We start from the raw sequence: 19,753 nt of genomic DNA on the forward strand, positions 1-19,753 counted from the left end.
AAATGTAGTACTTTGGCAGGCCCCATCATAGGCTATGAATGTGGAACTAAAATTGGCAAGCCTCACCACAGACTAGAAATATGATACTTGGCAGCCCCATCACAGGTTGGTAAATGTGGAACTAAAATTGGTAGGCCCCGCCACAGGCTGGAAATATGATACTTTGGCAGCCCCACTACAGGCTGGAGAATGTGACTGAGATTTGGCCCAAAGTTAATAAGATAATTGATCCGGATCAAATTAATAAGGAATGAAATGAAAAGCATCGAAAATACTAATGAAGATTTATGAGCTATCGTATGATATATCACTCTTGAGTGGCTGGGTTTCTATTGATATTTGATGTTCATATTTATATTGATTATTCAAGCATTGTTGATAGCCGGTTTGTGATTTTATAATGTGTGCAATGTTTTCCTGTAGTTTTCAAATCTATTTTATTATTGTGTTGGTATGGATGTGTAGGGATTCTTATTGGGCTGTAAAGCTCACTCTCCTTCTTTTTTTCTCTTTTTAGAGTTGCAGGATGCATAGACCTGGATGGAATGGGCGTAGAGTGCGAGTGTCAGAGTTATCAGTTAGTTTATTTTGATACCGATGAACATTGAAAGCTCTTGTAATTGAACTAATCTGATTATTTGGATAGATTGGATTTAACTATTTGAATTAATTAATTAGTTCGGAAAATATTGGATTTTTGTTCATCATAGGCTTTACATGATCTTTAGAGCACTGCTCTAGGGCACATGCGGCCGGTTGTGTATCGGACTTGGGTGCTGGGTTTTGGGGCGTGACAATATGTTTGCAGTAATGAAGCAACAGAGCTCGGGCTAATGCACGAGCACAAAGTTACAAGATATATTTTCCACATACCGAGTTGTAAGATTTTCCTACAGTTAAAAAAGAGTTTTTAAGGATCTGCACCACTGACACAGGAAAATCTCAAAACACTTCAAAGACTAGTCCTCCTCAAATTTTTACATTAACTTTTTTGAATCAATAATCTAAAATACCTTCCAGTCTATTTAGTTGATAAGCATTTGAGAAGATCACTAGAATTTATTCTAATTAGTTGATAAGAAAATGAAAATAATTGGTTTATTCATTTAAAATTTTAATGTTAATAAGAAAGATCCGCATATATAGCAGAGGGGGAAAATTTGCCATCTCCCTTTCCGAATCCACTGCACCACGTAACCATCCAAAGATCTCCAAATCCAAACAAACCCTATAATCCTCAACTGTTTCATTAGCTGAAAGCGAGAGATCCAAGGACTGAATATTATCCAAGCCTTATAATTCTCAACTCCTATCCCTATCTCCCTCACTTCTTTCATCTCTCTTTATTTATATATCCATATCCCATTCCTCTCCTCACCCTTCTCTCTCGCACACTAAAGCTCTGTTCCTCGTTCCAACACCACCACCCATGGCTCGACTGGTGCTGGCCATTGGTGCCATGGCCATTTGGGCTTTCTTAGTCCCCGCCGCCGTCGCCGCCGACTCCTCTCCTTCGCCACCCCCAGCTTGTGACGATGTTATCCCGGATATGGCGGATTGCTTGCCGTATGTGACCGATGGGAGCAGCGTGCCGAGCCCCGGCAAGGGCTGCTGCACCGGCATCGCGCAGGTGGTTGCCAAGAGCCCGCTATGTATTTGTGAAGCACTCGAGGAGGCCTCCCAACTAAATATAGCCGTTAACATGACTCGGGCTCTTGGGCTCCCCAAGATTTGCAAGCTAAACGTGCCTCCAATGAGTAGTTGTAATGGTAATGCAGTTGTTTTTTTTTTTTTTTTTGACCACAACCCTTTCATCTTGACTTGGTTATGCATCGCCTTTTCTTCTAATCCTGTAAAATTGTCCCGAGTGTTAGTTTTTCAAGTATTTCTTTTTAAGTCGATTGAATTATTTTTATTTTTTGTGGAAATTTTTAAGCTTAAGAAATGATCTAATGCACCCATTTTGTTACTGTTATACTTGGTTGAATTATCTTTGGTTAAGATCTCTGGCATTCAAATATGTCATATTTAAATTGCATTCTTAATTGCTATATCTCTATTCTAAAAAAATTACTATAGGTTTTTCTTTTTTTTCTTTTTCTTTTACAGTAGACCTACTATTAATCTTGTTTTGATGAAACTTACATTTTGTTCTTCTTGGAAATTGCAGCTACGAGTCCTCCTGGTGAATCTCCGGGCAAGTTTCTCTCCCTCTTCTATTTCCCTTTTATTTGATCACTCTGTTTTTTTCTTTTTTCCTTTTTTTTTTGGCTACAGATAACTAAAATGACTGCGGTCCTGATTGACCAGGTTTTTTAGACAGGAAATACTACTAATGGTTTTGATGGCCGAAATGCTCATTTCACCGTTGCCTATTGACACTAAAACACTAGTGCTTTTTTTGGGGGGGGAAGGTTCACTAAACGTTAATTTAAACTGTAACATATATTTAAGCTTGTTCTTGAATTTAGATTACAGTTTGTGTGTGGCTTAGTCTTAGGTAGTAAATCACTAATCCACACATCAATCTGATTCTTCCCTTCCTAAGTACTACTCCATGAAGATTATCCATGCATGCTAATTCTCTGAATGCAATGCAGCTCCGTCATCGCCACCACCAAAATCACCATCGGTGCCGTCTCCGGCGCCGGTCGCTCCTTCACCAGCCCCAGTCTCTCCACCACCAGCGGCCCCACCGGTCTCTCCGGCTCAGCCACCTGTTGTTCCAGCCCAAGCACCATCACCCTCAAGCACAGCTGAGCTCAGGACTTCTCACAGATTCCTTGTTGGGATGCTGGCATTTGCCATGTTCTTCTCATGGAGGATGTTTTAGATTTCGTCGATGATGTGGCTATTAGGTCCAATTTGTTTGGTTAGTGGTCGCAGTAGTATATGAGAGAGCTGAGAGTGGCATTGATCAAAGCAGTATTAGGTCTCTATAGGGTTCACATGACGTTTGGGTCTTTCTTTTGCTCGTAATTTGTTTTTGTGTTGGCTTTGGATCCTTTTTAAAGGGACTAGCTCTTTGTTATGCTATGTCATGATTTATTGATCACTCTTTTTTTTTTTGTGGAATACTTGAATTTTTAAGAATACTAGCATCATCCACATGCAAGTACATGGAATTAAAAGTAATATTTAATCATTTTATATATGAATGGATGAATCCAAAATGTGAAACAAATAACATTTTATATACGATAAATTTAATTTCAGTGTGCTTTTAGTTGATTTTATAATAACTGGATAGCCAAATTTGATAGTAAATAAAGATATAAACCCATATAAGCTAAATAGATGCTACTAATGATATAGACCAAATAACAAATCTACGACTTGCATAGAATATATTGGTCTAGGTAATAGGATTGAGTTTTTAGCCGAAAATCAGGTTTTTGTTTTAGCCTTTCAGCCCCCCTATGAATTGAGCAATTATCAAACAAAAGTAAATTTTTTAAAAAAATTATTATATAGCAAGAAATGCATCCATAAAAATAACGTATAAGATACAGCCTGAAATGGATGAACAAATGTAGCATTGTGGAATACAATCCAAGTCTTTTAACTTTTATAAGCCAGAACAAACACAACTGCAGAAAATATATGCTAAAATAATAATAATAAATTCAGAATATTTCTTTCATTAAATGGTAAATTGTTTTGCAGGCAGACATTTTATTTAGTTGGGTTTGAGCTTTCATAATTAAAGTATCTTTTGAGCCCTGCTAAAATCAAGCGGTGGATTATAAATGTCTCTAGCATATTTGGAGAAATATGAGGATTCAATAGAAACTTTCTTATGAACTATCCTTTTTTTTCTTTGTATTAGTCCTATTATTTTTTAAAAGTAAATGTAAGCCAATGTATATTATTTGGTTCATGGAAATTTTTTGTTTTTACTGAAATATTTTTTCTAGAAAACTAATGCCTTGCTATATGATATCTGAAGAAGTGATTTTTGTATATTTGGTTGATCATAAAGGAGTGACATATGTCAGAGTGGGTTATGTTTGGTTAGACATCTATTTTTCGAAAAAAATTATATAAAATATCTATTATGTCCTTAATAAAAGTAAGACCTTAAGAGGACTTTTGGAAAAAAAAAATTGGAATTGGACTTTTTCATATCTCCTATAGAATTTTTTTTCTTATAAAATATAGAAATTTTATTTTCATGAGAAAGCACTCCTTTTAAAACTCCAAATATGAGCAATTTTTCTATTTTTTTCTTGACCATACTTTTCTTTTTTATCTTCTTGCGAATCGAATGAGCCCTAAATTTTTTTCTCACAAACATGTATTTGTGCATGCCAAATATAGTCCATTGAACATTTTGCCTGCATTTATTTATATCGAGCCATCTAATAATTCCCCCATGGCCTCCTTACCGAATTGGTTTCGTTTTGTTTTCATCATTATTGAATTGGTTTCTCTCTGTACTCACCTTTTCTCCGAGGTGCAGCATGAAACCATGCGAGCGATGGGGATGAAGGGGAAGGAAGATTGAGCTCAGCATGTCACGAGGAAAACGTAAGCCAACAACCTTGCTCCGGTCGAAGGGGTCAATCTCTTTTTCCACACGTCCAATCTTTGATTCCATGGCCAACCCCACAGTTTGTCATCCGATGATTACATCACCAAATGCGTACATTCGTATAAAGAAAATAAAAAAGATTAAACAAAGAGATCAAATTATAGCCACCACCACAGGTGAATATATCAATTTTAGTGGTTTTTTTTTTAAAAAAACAGAGTTAAAGATCAGCAAGATAAATAAGAATAAAAACGAGTGTCATGTAAAAATGAATCGAGAAAGAGTGCGGTCTTCTTTGGTATTGTTAAATGGTAATTAAGTCTACAATGTCCAAGTTATCACCTTCCTCGAACATCATCAATTTTAACAAAGTCCTGGCTCAAGTCCAAAATGTTGTCTTATTATTCATATGGTCAAACTATTCCCAAAATTTTCACATGCAACTCTCGTGTGAGCCTGGTCCTCGGTCCAGTCCCGGCTGTAGAATTTTGGACCATTCCAACGCCTGGCTATCGATGTCCTTTTTTTTTTCTCTTTTTTTTTTTTTTTGGTACAACGGCGACTCACATACAAGATGTGGATGCAGCTCATAAGATCAAAAAAAAAAAAAAAAAAAAGAGAGAATACAAAGATGATGAAATCAAGAATAGGTTGTCTCAAATGACATCCCTGAAGTGATAAGCAGTAAAGGATGCCATTCAATCAGCCATATCGTTAGTTTTTCTATAGACGTGAGTGGTCCAAAAATCAGCGGATACCGTGAATCAATCAATCGTAATTCATTGGCCTGGACTCTGGATCCAGTCAATCAATGCCCTTCTTAAAGCTGGGCTCCGACCCAAGTGAGTGCCTTTACCACTTCTTCCATCCATCAATTCCACCCATCTCCAAGAGTGCCATGTGTTTATCACACCAACCCTCGCCTTTCCCTCTTCTAACGCCCGCTTCCACACCTCTCTCTCTCAGGGACACCCCCACCCCAACCTTTTCCTCTTCCATATCCTCCCTTCCTCCCCTCTCCCCCTTATCCAAAAGACTATATTAATCCTCCACTCCAAGGCCATTCCACAAGCACCAGCCATTTCCCATACTCTTTTGTTGCATTTCAAGTTATCCTTGCTGAGACAGCAATGGTTTGGGCTGGCAGGTGTGCATGGGTCCTTGCCCTTTGGCTCGGCCTGGCCATGTTGCATGGGGATGGGGCTCAGGTGGGTGCGCCTTCACCCTCCATGGACTGCACCTCTGCCCTCCTCAGCCTGGCTGACTGCCTGACCTTTGTGGAGCCAGGGAGCAACGTGACCAAGCCCCAGGGGAATTGCTGCTCTGCCCTCAAGAAGGTGGTCAAGGAGGAGGTGGCCTGCCTCTGTGAGGCCTTCAAGGGGAGTTCGGCCTTTGGGATCACCATCAACATGACCAAGGCCCTCACCCTCCCCTCTGCCTGTGGGATCACCACCCCTCCCTTCAGCAAGTGCAAGAGTGCGTCCCCTCTCCTTTCCTTCTTCCCTTTTCTTACTTCAGATTCTATAGCACCTCTTTTAGGTTATTTCCTTTTTGGCTTTTGGGATTTAAGAATTGAAGTAATATCGGGTTTGAAGTTAAAATCTTGAAATTGGTTGCTTTTTTTCTTGTGTGTGTTGCAGTTGCATTTGATGGAGCGCCTGGTTCAGCCCCCGGTATGTCTCTTCCACTGGGATAAACCATGTTACAAATCCATCATTTTCTCTTTTCTTTTCCTTTCTCTACCCAAAAGATGATTTCATCTCGTTATAATGTCAAATTTTGGTTTACTACCTCCTCTTCCTCGTCCTCCTCCTTTTTTATAAAGGAGAAACCATCCGGCAATGAAGTCCCTTTGTGTTTCTTTTGCCTGCGATCGGTAGGACCGGATATTAGAAATTAATAAAAAGGAAGTACTCCCAGGCTCGGAAAGATGAGCGTGCCGTATCATATTTCAATTAATTTTTGTGTTTATAATTAATGATAACAAGGAAGTCCCTTCTACTCTCTAAATATTTATCTATTTATTTATTTATATTTATTACGTGTGGTACTATGGTGAGTGGATAAGTGATCTAGATGGAACTAGAGATGATTTCATTTTTTGATTTTATTTTAAACCAAAAAAAAAACTTTATTGGTGGCTTTATAGTTGCTTTTGTTTCTAATTTTCTGTTAGATTTTTTTTTTCATTTGTTTAGAGCGATTTTTTAGGGCAGCGATGCTGCCGTCTCTCTCGTAGTACTGATCTGCTCGTGATTGGCCACAAAGGATGCCATCCAATTGCTGGAGTTTGCAGTTCCACACAATTCTCCTGAAATTTGTGAACAGTAGAAGGTGACCTTTATTTGGTCACATTTGCTGATAGAGTTTTGTTTCTGCAAGTAACAAGCAATGCCGGAAGGGCAGGTCATGTGACTACTAGCCTCGGTCCAAAACCTGTCTAAAACCTGACTTATATTTGGCCGGGTTGGGTCAGCAACTTAGGGTTGGGTCAGACTCTGGACTAGTGATAGAAACCCGACTTAAACAAGCCTGCTCATAATGCAAGTTGGCTCCGACCCCTTTGGTCCTCTATCTGACAACTCCATTTTGAAACCAAGATTTTGATGGCATCATTCAACTGTATTATAATGTCTGTCCACTGATGCTAATTCTTTCTGTTTGATTGGATATTTCTTTTAAATTTTAAAGTGAAATAGTTTGTGACATTATTGTAACTACGAAGCATTATAATGGAGAACTATGGATATATAGTAGCATCAAAAAAAAGCTGAAGTTATTTGACCAAATCGCTCCTGATCAATAATATTATGTATTCGGCCAACGCTTGTTATATTTACAAAAACATTACTACACCAAAAAATTTATTCTCTGCAGCCATTTCAAATCAAACCAGGAGGCCTCCAGACCTGTTCTGACTGCTGCTAGAGCATTGATAAGAGCCATTGTTTCCAACTTGTTTGAAATATGTTCGTCCATATATTGCTCTTTTAATTATATAACCGTACGTAGGAGTTCGCCGGAAGTTAATTTATTAATTGTTGATGACAGTCTTGTGATCTTGCAGCCCCATCACCATCCAGTGGAGCACCTGGAAGTGCTTCGACTCCATCACCAAGGCCTTCAGGCGCCCGAGCTTTATCGGCTCCATCCTTGGTCGTTGTTCTTGCTGCTGCAGCAGTTGCTCTTTGGTTTCACTACATTTGAGAACTTAGCTCCTGTGTCCATGCATGTATCTCTTTTCTAGTCGATATGAAACGAGTCTTTTTGGTGGTGTTGCTTGAGTTGTATCCCGGGGATTTCTTTTGGTTTCATTGAGCTCTCAGTTTGGTGGTGTTCTCACACAAACATCATCATTTATGTTAGGCTATTTTTATACTAGTAGATTTCGTGTTTAATGCTAGAAGAGTATGTCTGTATTGCCGGTTTGGCATCTCAGATACTCCTGAGTACTAACAAAAAAAAATGATGGAAAAAATGTAATGTTTCCCATAGAGAAAAAGAGAGAGAGAGGGAGAGAGTGGACCTTTTCATTCATTTATTGCGAATTTATCACTTAAATGAAAATCAATTACCTCTGTAAGTCCATAATAATTAGGTGTCCAGTAGGAAGTACCCAATCAGAGCCTCAATAGTAAACTCGCTTCCGCTTCAATCATGGTGATGAGAAAAAAAAAAAAAAAAAAAAAAAAAAAGGTAGAATCTGACGGCAGAGGTGTATCTTTTGCTTGAAAGAAGGATTCACCGTATTTTGTATGAATCTATAGTTGGATCATCCATTGATCACTTTGAAATCCATTCAAGTGTATAAGTAAAAGATTTGGAGCATTTTGAGATCTATATGGTAGGTGATCCAGTGAAAAATTTGTATAACGATAAATTCTTCTTTGGCATGAAAGATACAATTCTGACCTATTGATTATTTTGACTCCTCCCCAAGCAAGTACGTCTCGTGTGCTAACTACTAGTTTATATTAGATTGAAAGCGGGACAGCCAAGGCACTTGAGATTTATTACACATCCCAAAATTTGAGCCAAGGCAAAATATAGCAGCTTTTTTTTATATTATTAAAGGGAGGCAAAAAAAAAATGCCACGTATATAATATTGAGAATCAAAGAGTATGTATAACAGAGTAATTCACAGAGAAGGAAACGCTTTCGTAATCTTTACATGATGACAGAGCATATCACAAAAAGAAAAATATAGGGGGTTTGAAAAATACAGCAGAAGAACCAGCTCAGCACAAGTGCCTCTCTTACAGTCTTGCTCCAAAAGTTAAAAAATAGTGACGAGGACAGTAGCGCATTTGATATCGGCAAAACACAGGCAAAAAAGTATCCAATTTTTGGATCATTCTTTTCTTCTTTTTTGTTTTTTTAACTATTCTTTGGCTACAGTATAATAATATTATAAATTATAGTAAATAGATGGTTATAATAGTCAAATTCTTATTATATATTAAACAATAAATTTTAAGGATACCCAAGCAAAATCTCTCGTTATTATAATAAAATAGAAAATTTCAATACGTAAGTTTTTTCATTGCATATTAAGCAATAAACTTTAATAATAACCGTTATTAATACTGGCATCCACATAGCGTATAAAAACTCCTACCATTAATACTGGCTTCGCACGATGCACAGAGTATGATTTTTAGCTTTTTTTCAACCATTTTTGAAAAAATATAATAATATAAAATATTATAATAAATCAAAGGCTTCGATAACTACATTTCTGTTACACATTAAATAATAAACTTTTATGGGGATGAGCAAAAACTCCCATCAATATAATAAACAAAAGGTTTTAGTAGCCATATATTTCTATTACATATTAAGCAATAAATTTTATTGATGGCCGAGCTGGAATACCCGTTTATATGGTAAATGGAGAATTCTACACAAGCTCAGCCTTCATTCTTTTTTTTTCCCAGCTATTCTTCAAAAGCAATATAATAAAATAACAAATTATGATAAATAGAAGGCTTCAAATTTTTGTTGTACCTAAAGCAATAAAATTCGATGATTGCCAAGCAAAAACTCTCATTATTATAATAAATAGAAGGCTTTAGGACCTAAATCTCTATTACACATAAGCAAAAAACTTTAATAAAAGTCGAGTAGAAACTTCCATCATTAATACCAACATTATTATTACCTATAATAAATGAAAAACTTTGCACAAGCTAAGCCTCGTGCAGAAATTTTCATCATTAATACTAGCCTTATGATATTTGAGGTACAAACTTTTTTTTCTTGTTCAAACTATTCTTCAGATGTAATATAAGAATAAAATAAATTATAATAAATAGAAGATTTTAATAGTCAAATTTCTGTTGCATATTGAGCAATGAACTTTAATGATGACGGAGCAGAAACTTTTATTGCTATAATAAAATAGACTTTAATATTTCATTTTTCTCTGCATATTAAAGAATCAACTTTAATGATAGGCAAATAGAAACTTAGTACCGGTATCTATATAGTAAATGGAGAACTCTATACAAGCTAAGCCTCCATGTAAAAGCTCCCGGTTCGGCACAATATGGCTTTTCTCTTTTTCTAACTATTCATAAAACACAATACAGCAACGTAACAAACTACAATAAACAAAATACTTCAATAACCATATTCTTGTTACACATTAAATAATAAACTTTAATGATAGCGGAGCAAAAACTCTTATGATTAATGCTAACATCTCACATTATGCACTTATTGTATGGTTCTCCCCCTTTCATTCTTAAAATGCTATATAACAATCTAACAAATTATAATAAGTAGAAGGTTTCGATGACTAAATTTATAATGCACATTGAACAATGAACTTTAATGACCGTCGAGCAGGTTAATATTAGGATTATTCATAATTGTTGCATATTAAAGAAGGAACTCTAATGATGACCAAGCTCATAATTTCTCATACGAAATTCATCATGATCTTGTCTTTCAAGCTGTTGATTATTGGGATGCATTTCTAAAGAAATCTAGTCCGCACAAGCATTACCTACAATGAGTTCATTGAATGGTTCGCTTTCCTATTATCAATGCACTTCTTAAATGTATTTAGGCTGCGGTTGTTGTCATCCGGGGGAATGGGTAATTGAAGGTCGCAAGGCATCGGATGCAGACTTGGGTTTGGTAAGGCCCAATAGAATTATGCGGATAGCGCAGATGTGGTTGGGCTCACTAGTATTGCATTCAATGTCCCTGAAAGAAGGAATTAGCTGGACTTAAATTAAGAGCGTGGCTCAGCTCAAGTTTAGGGTTTAAGGTTTAGAGTTCAATATAAGTCCTGACCCTAAACAAAGACTGCTATGATTGGCTAATAGGCCCTCTCCCCTCCTACTTCAAAAGGTCAAACTCTTTGCCCTAGCTTCAAATTATACCAATTTCATTTGTAACAACTTTGTACCTCGCATAAAAAAGCTAATCGGAAGATTCTATTTAGGTTCATTGGCCTTCTATAACTATCCAAGATCTATACGGAATATAGTTGATATAGGACAAAATGCATATTCACATGGTTCCTCACATGCTCCTGTTCAAATCAGTTCAAATCTAATTACAAACACTACGATCAGCTTGCAATTATTATGCTGCACTGTGTCATTGGCCGGGAATAGGATAGTGCAAGCTTCTTGACGGGTAGGAATTTTCCTAAATAATGGCCTGGTTTCCAGATCTCTTTGGGCCCCTGAAAAGCGATTGATTAAATACCTCATTCCTCCACATATTGTAGTCCTCAGAAACGCCATTAGCATAAGGTTACTGCCACTCTTTTTCGAAGGGGGAATCTGTTTTTATATGTGGGGTGATCAGTAGTCCAAAAAGGTGCAAACAAAAGCACCTTGGAATCACCAACTTTTTCCACTGCCAACCACATCTCTCTCCCATCTTCCCAATTGATTCATCCCCTTCCACCCTACCATGCACAAAGACCAGCCATTATAATATGCCTTGCTCATATCTCCATCTATTACTTTTCTTGATTACAACCCATTTAAATAATAGGTACATAGTTTATTACGCTGGTAGATTACCATGCATTATGCGAAGAACTCTTTTGCAACATTTTATGGATTGGACCAATGAAGCAACAGTGCCAATTCCAGATTAAGTTGAAGAAAACCAGCTTTCTGACATGAAAATAACTTAGGAGCCAATGAACCAGTCTAATGGGATTCATTACACACTGAATCCCCACATTGAGAGGCCCCAATGGACCGCAAATGGATCGACTGCTTTCAGATTCGTCAGGGGACCACTTCATGCAAAGGTGACGAGATAACCTTCTCCACTGTAGTTCGTCAGCCAGATCAAGCAACTACTAGGCTTGGCTCGATTTATTTATGAGAGGATTGCTTTGCATTCTTCAGGCTACGTTAAATACACAGCGATGCATGCTGAAATTTAAGGACGTATCAGAGTAGCCCAACTGTGCAGTGAAATTTAAGGACAGTGATGAGCACTTTACAGAGAAAAAAAATACAGCAAAAGAATGAGCCATCTGTCCGGTCATGAGCAATAGTTCTTCTTCATGGTTTGGGCATGCGACACAGTTGATCAATAAAATAAATGCCCCATTTCATTTGAGTTTCTTTGGTTCTCTTCACTTCAAAACTGAAGGAGCAGCACCACCAATCATTGGCTTCCGATGGTACAGTTGGAATTTGAATGAGTTTTTAAAAGTTTTAAAGAGGTATTAATAAAAAGAATTTGTAACCCTCAAAATTTTAAAAAAATTGTTGTAATCTTTAAGTATTTCAAATTCCATTTGGAAGTTTCAAAACTTTCCATTATCTTTCATTATGGTCTTAATGAGGCCATAAGTATTCAACCATTATGCTTGGGTTACAAAAGGTCAATATATATGAACCAATTCTTGCACCTAAAAAAAACAAAACAAAAAAATCTTCTTCTTGCTCTCATAGTCTCTTCCTACCACCATTCTCTCTTATACAATTACATATATTATTTTATATTTTAGGCAATCGATATAGAATAAGTAATCTGCCTACTACAGACGTGCACTATAGATTAGACCCGCTGTAAGCTGTTTGGGTTGCATCTTGGAGCTGTCGCTGCCGCCAATACCTGCACGTGGGGAGGCAACAACGGCATTAGAACAATGCATCCTTTGACGTGCCTCTCACACCTCACAGGCTAGATATTTCTTTGCTACTATTTTATTACAATTGTTAAATTTTTTTTTATGTGATTTAATATTTTATTAAGCATCTTGCTAGATCAAGAGATACCACCTCTCGCTAGAGGTGAGGGGTCCAATCCCAAATTATTTCCTATCGAGGCTCCACCAAAAAGGGCGCAGAAAAACACCAAAGGAGCAGCAGGAATCACCTGAAGAAATGGGTGATTTTTGACTACTAAGATCCACTTGAACCATAAGCCTAATGAATTCCATATTTGTTAATGTCTAGAAGCATTTTAACTAAAAGAGACACAAAATTGACACTAATACATGGGTTGGATAACCAGTAGCATCAGGCTATGCATTTATTTCTGAAGATAAAACCTTTCTGGTGCCGGAATGCTAATAAAACCCATCTAATATGATTTGTTTTGCCTACTAGCAACACATTATTTTTTTTTTAAAAAAAAAGAATTTTCACATTATGGCATGCATAGAAAAACTACGGTATGAAGATTATATAGAGAGAAAAAGTCATAGTTTTAAGCAGCAGCAACTGTTTCACCATTATTGGAGGCTTCAGATCCTGCAGTTGCTAGGGGTGCTTCAGTCCTCAGAGATGTCAACGAGCACTTCTATTTCTCTTTCTGATCATCAAGGTTAATTTGGTGCTGCCTACACTGCAGGCTACAGAATGCAATTTCACCCCTGGGGACAAAGAAGTAGGTCAGTACAAATAGGTCCCAATTAGGTCCCAATTAGATTATAAGAACAAAGACTAGCGGAGATCGAAGATTGTAAGGTGCTCCTGGTTCGAAGGGTTTCATCAAATGAGGCCATTCTCCACACAACATGGGAGTTCACAAAGTGAAATATTTTTATACTTTAGGACAAGTATATGTACATGTAAGCATGCATGCGAAAAAAACTATTACCATAAGATTCCATAAACAAATCTTTGAATCAATAATGCAATGTCTCATCAAAAAGAATCAATAGTGCAATGATAATTCAAGATTGCTCTCGGGCTACGATACAGGACAAGACATTGAGGCAGCTAATATAATGCATAAAAGCCTGATGATCAAGTGGATGTACCGTAGCACTGCATATTACCAAGAGTCAAGACCATAATTAACAACCTTGTTCCAACCATTAAGGTCAGTTTTCGAAACTTGTTTAGCTGTTCATGCCTATGAAAAGTTGCCTCGGCTGTCAGTGTAAACTTCTTCTAATCATTGCTTATAACTTGTTGGATATCTTTATCTTTCATGACTTAAACCATAAACCTCCCATATGGTGGCATCAGTGTCTCACAATAATTTTTAAACTTCATCAGATCCTAATTACTTAACATATTTTAACACCATATCGATCATCACCAGCCTCTCCAAACTCTTAGACACTTCCAACCAAGTGATCTTAGATCTTCCCGTTCACAACCCTTCAACACAATTGCAATTAACAAGTTCATCTACAGAGAAGCATAGATTCTGATGTATTATAGGCTAACCACAACATTCCTTTAGGGTTTGGAAGTCGAGGAATACTGTTTGTTAAGTGTATCAATATGTGTGGGTGCACAGAGACATGAAATTCTTATATAGCAGGCATGCAGATAGAGGTAAAAATAAATCACAAAATCCTTTAAAATCTCAACCATCAATCCGAATTATAAGTTTAGTTAGAAGACCATTCCAAGCTACACTATGGCTTTGAGAAGAAAGGACCTAAAACACAGAAGAACAAGAACTCATGAATTTAAGTGATCTAAATAAATTATGTATATCAAATCTATGGACTTTATACTACAATTGCTAATCAATTAATTAGGATTGTAGCCACCTTTCTCCCCGCCACACCCCCCCCCCCCCCCCCCCCAAAAAAAAAAAAAAATAAAATAAAATAAAAATAAAAATAAAAAGGTCGACAAAAACCAAACAGACAATCAGATCTCTACTAAGAAACGTACAAAAGAACATGCAACTTAGGAAGATAAATCCACATGATTGTTCATACTAATACTAAGACCCAAAGCTTACATCAAAGGGATAAAGTCTAATATTTATTTGAATTTGTTTAAGCCAATGCAACAACTTTTTTGAAGATAAAAGATCAAAAAAAACAAAAAACCTATGAACACATAACAACCAGATTAGTTGTTTCAAGATTTTATAAAACCAAGAATCGTAGTAAACTAAATCAAAAAACAAAAGAACCATAGCAGTGCTCATAGATATAAACAATAACTCAAAGTAATCATTTTTTGAAAGAGTAGATTGGACGTTCCAAAGAAAATAAAAATGACTGCAGTCTACGGAAACCAATAAAAACCTTTTTTTTTTTCGCTGGTATCAGCACATCCTCCACAAGAACACGAAATTCACAAACGAGATGCCAAATTAAGGGTTAAAAAAACGTTTTTTCCCCACTTTTTCTCCATCTGAGATAAATTTATACCTATAGATGTAGGTATCGACTCCAGGGCCGAGGTGGCGCCTGCAGAGGCCGCAGGAACTGAGGAAGGAGGCCGTCCCGGCCAAATCGAAGTCGCTGAAGCTCCGCCGCTGCGCGCTCATCGGCGCCGTCCGCCTTAGCCGCTGGTGCCCCCCCTCGTCCGACGCCTCCGACGCCGCCTCGAGGTCCCCCGCCGAGAACACCGCCGCGATCGTCGTCCGCCGCATCGGCGACCGCGGCCGCTTCCCCATAAGCATCTTCGCCCCTCGCCGCCCTCCTTCTCGCTCTCCTCCTCTCGCGGGCTTCGGAGGGCGGCGGGGCGGCGCAGGGGGCGAGAGGCGGCGGGGCGGCGCAGGGGGCGAGAGGCGACGTGGCTCGCGGAGAGGCGTGTTTAGAGGAGGGAAGGCGAGAGCGGCGGAGATAAATAGATGGAAGAGGAATGAATATTGGCCGTTGATCTGAATTCTCCATCCACGCGTCCATAACCTCTCTTAAAGCATATTTACTTAATGTTATAATCTTTTTTAAACAAATATTTTAACTACTTTTACTTATGGTTAGGATTTGTTTGAATATTATTCGGAAATCGAGTTTGTTGGCCTGCCAGTTTAAATTTTGCTAAGAGCTCGCTATATCCCAACCAGAATCCTCGAGCTTGTTCATTTGCAGATCGAGTTTTTTTTTTTTTTCCTCCTACAAGATTCAAGTTCTTGGATTGATATGGCCATAAGCTTAAATCAATTTTCTACTCCATAAATCTAACAAAAAATTCAGTTTACTTAATTGATAAAGGCCCAACCCTCACATATCAATATGTTAATAGTATTCGATGATCATTATTTGCTAAGTTCAATCTTCACGTTCTAAATTATTGGGATAAGAAATGATAATTATTTATCAAATTAAAATTATTTTAATTACCCTAGTTATCCAAAATTTTAAGAGTATTTCTCTATTCATAAAAATCACAAAATTGACAAATAACAGTTATTATTAATTATTTTAAATTTTACTATTAAATTTATTTTATTATATTAGCAATGTGCATAATGTGATTCTAGCATATGATCTTACCTCTCTCGAAACCATCCCTGAGACCATTACATCCACTGTTATTTTAAACATCAATTCATGGCTCAGGAAGAACATGGATGAACTCTAGATTACCCACTACTTTAGTTAAGTGCTATTGGCCAAATGGTGAATAAATTTACTTTCCTGAAGTTATGTTGATTGATTGATTGCATTATTCATCATTATTCATGAATAAATAACAGAATTTACAAATTATTTTAATGGTTTTATTTGTTGTGTCCCTAGTGCCTTTTGCGTTGGAGAACGCTATCAGAACTCAGAAGGTCATCCAATCATAAACAGTGTGTTTTTCTGGAGTTTAAGTTGTTTAATATTCCTCAATTATCGATTAATGTATGCCTAATAATTTTGTTACAAATATTGAAGAAAATGAGCTACAAAAGCAATTTTCTAAAACATAGACTATTCTCAAACATATGATTGATTCTATACATGATCGATTCCTAATGGACCTTGGTTCAGCTTCAGTTGAGTTAGATAGGCTGAGTCCGAGTTGGCAACCATTATTTGGAAGCATAGTCCCAACTTCAGCATTTTAGAACTATTCAACTAGTTGTTAAAAATCAGAATTTAGAAAAAAAATTAATAAATTCAAAAAGTTCAGATGACCAAAAATTAGATTTAAAATTATTAAACTAAAATATTAACTTTCTCATGTATTACTATATTTATTTATTTAAAACAAAAAATATAAGAGAAGGAAGAATAATAAATAAGAGCAAAAGAATCTCAAACACGCACACAGAGCATCAGAAATTTTGAACACATTCGAGAATAATTGAATAATTTTGAATTGATTTACAATTCGGAAAACCATTCAGCCAAGAGAAACATTAAAATAATTCAAAAGTTTTTAATAATTCAGAAAAATATTGCTACCATGTTTGGAAGTATTGAACGGAGGACATTTCATGTTCTTAAATAGTGATGTTTAGTTGGATTTAGGGAAACTTGAGAGAAATGTCGGCATGTCAATGTCAAAAATAGTATGCATGGGTAAATATATGATATCACGTGAATATGAGGGAGTTTATGTCAGTTTTAAAACCCTGTAATTAATTGTTTCCATCGAAGGAAGCATGGGTCTTTTCTTACTCTTGACAGCAACGGGTGTAAATAGATCGAATCGGACTGGATCATGAGTGATCCTGACCGAATTCAATTTTTTGCTCGGTTCTAATGTTGGACCTACATTCAATCCAATAGAAGATCGGGTCCGATTGGATTAATGGTGAAAATTTCTGGCCTAACATATTATTGGAGTTAGGTCGGATTTATGTATAATTTGGTCTCAAGCAAGAAAATTTGGATCCGAATTAGATCTGGTCTGAGTCCGAGTGGAGATTAAAATTGTGCATACGTAGAGTTCTGCAACTTTAAGAAAGTCTATATTTGGTGACAGGACTGAGATTGTAAACCACACTACATTAAAAAAAAGTCCGATGGTCAAGATTGATGACATTGTTTCATTTATTTCATATATTTTGGATTTCAATATCTGATCCATTCGGCCGCTTTTCATTGTAAAGATCAACTTCGCTGTGGGCAGATTTCGGATCTTCGCGCATTTGCATTTATGCGCCATTCTTGGAAACTCATATATTGGAACACAATGCAATGCTAGATCAAAAAGGTAAATTCCAGATTTTAGATTTTAAAGAAAGAGAGTAGTCTTTTTTCATGCTATTAAAACTGCATTAGTTATTAAAAAATTAGATTCTCAACATGTAAAGTAATCTTGTAACGAGCAAAAATATTAGAAAAGGATACTTAAGTTGTCATTTGAAATATTCTTAATGATCACTGTGATGAGACAGAAGCAAACCCATAAATAAAAGAAAACAAAGCCTAATTCAAAAGCAGATTCATGGGTTTTTCTCTGGCAGAAGTAAATAAACTTGTCTAGAATACTTCTATATAGACACTTAGGGCTCGTTTGGTTCGCAGGAAAACGAGGGGGGAAAGTGTGGTCAACGGAAAAGTAATGAAATGCCTCTTGTTTGGTTGGAGTTTTCAAAGGAGAGAGATGGGAAAGTTGTATTCCCATGGGAATATGATTCCCACATTTCATGGGAAAGTCTTTCCCATGAGAAACATGGGAAAGTTACTTTCCCATGAGGTGGGAATCACTCCTTTTTTATTTTTTCCCAAAAAGACCCTTCAGCATTAAAGAAGCATTAAAGAGGCATTAAAGACCTAATTTTTATTAAGGGCATAATAGGAATTATACATAACTTTCCTAGGAAAGTGGATGGTCAACCAAACATAAGCACTTTGGAAATTAGTCACTTTCCCATGGTTAACCAAACATGTCAAAAGTACTTTCTTAGGTATCCTCTTCCTAGGAATCTGATTCCCAGGAATCATATTCCTAAGAGGGAAAATACTTCCCGCGAACCAAACGAGCCCTTAAGACAACATTTGTTGCAGGTATATATGTGGCGCCGTATTCCCATCATAAGAGACCGGAATCTCAGTTTCCACAATCTCCTCCTTTCTAAGACCTATATCACAAAATTTCTCGGAAATGGCTTTCCAGACTAAGCATGTGTATCGAAAAGTCAACGAGGCAGTATATTGAGTAGTCTTTTATGTGGCTAACCATTCTAGAAAGACTCTGTGGTTGGAGGAGAGGGGACTATTCGGTGCCTTTCGGAATTTATTATTTTTTAATTTTTTTGAATGTATTCATACCCGTTATGTATGATACATTTATTTTAACAAAAAAAAAGATATATCACAGTGGCCAAGTTTGGCTGACTTCTGTATCTCTCTGATACAAAGAGCATCAACCACATATTTTTTGCCAGTAGTCTTCTCATTTGCCAAGTCGAACCCGGCAGCATCAACAACTACCCAAGCCATTGTTGGAAAAATTAAATGCACACGCAACTTTTTGGGCCGTGTGCGTGTTTGTTGCTGAAAATTATGTGAGCCAGCGCCCACGCTTAATTACCGCGGATGCGTTCGCAAAAAGACTAATAAGCCCTTATAATCACCCCTATATATACCCTTCAATTTCATCCTATTAAGTACACAAAAAATTAGAGAAAAATACTAAAATAATTTTGAAGAAAAGTTCTTTCTCTTAGCCACTTCTGATTTTTATTTTTTCAATTCTATTCGGTTTATTTTATTCTTTTTATTTTGTTCTTCGCTAGATCTGCAAGTTCGATCGGGTACGATTTGGCTTCTTTCAAGACGTACCGAAGAATAAGTTTAGGATCATCGTATCTCTGAAGAGGATTGCCGGAAGACCCATACGTGGGGCAAACACTTCTTTAGAACAGCGTCTACGCGCTTCGACCTGCCTTCAATCAGGCTATTTTCTCTTACTCTTGTTTTAAATTTAATATTAGTAGATCCGTAGGATTTGCAACTTTATGATTTAAATATATTAAATGAATAGATTTATTTTGTGCTAGAATAGATTTTTTTTGTGATAAAATAGATTTATTTTGATGCCGAAGAAAATATATATACATTATTTCTTTTAAGAATTTCTATTAAT

At 36.7% G+C, this 19,753-nt stretch overlaps 1 protein-coding gene across 1 annotated transcript; it reads left to right on the top strand.

The window, feature by feature from the left end:
• Positions 1–5,360: 5,360 nt before the first annotated feature.
• On the top strand, positions 5,361–7,940 carry LOC103717216 (non-specific lipid transfer protein GPI-anchored 11-like). The gene is made up of 3 exons (XM_008805523.6): positions 5,361–6,010; positions 6,175–6,207; positions 7,602–7,940. Exons 1-3 carry the CDS (start codon positions 5,665–5,667, stop codon positions 7,739–7,741), a joined length of 519 nt encoding a protein of 172 aa, XP_008803745.2. The 5' UTR covers positions 5,361–5,664; the 3' UTR covers positions 7,742–7,940.
• The last annotated feature ends 11,813 nt before the right edge of the window (positions 7,941–19,753 follow it).

The sequence above is a fragment of the Phoenix dactylifera genome, chromosome 5 (genome assembly GCF_051530095.1).
Source record: "Phoenix dactylifera cultivar Ajwa chromosome 5, Ajwa_hap1_PhDact_Kaust_v1.1, whole genome shotgun sequence".
NCBI lineage: Eukaryota > Viridiplantae > Streptophyta > Magnoliopsida > Arecales > Arecaceae > Phoenix > Phoenix dactylifera.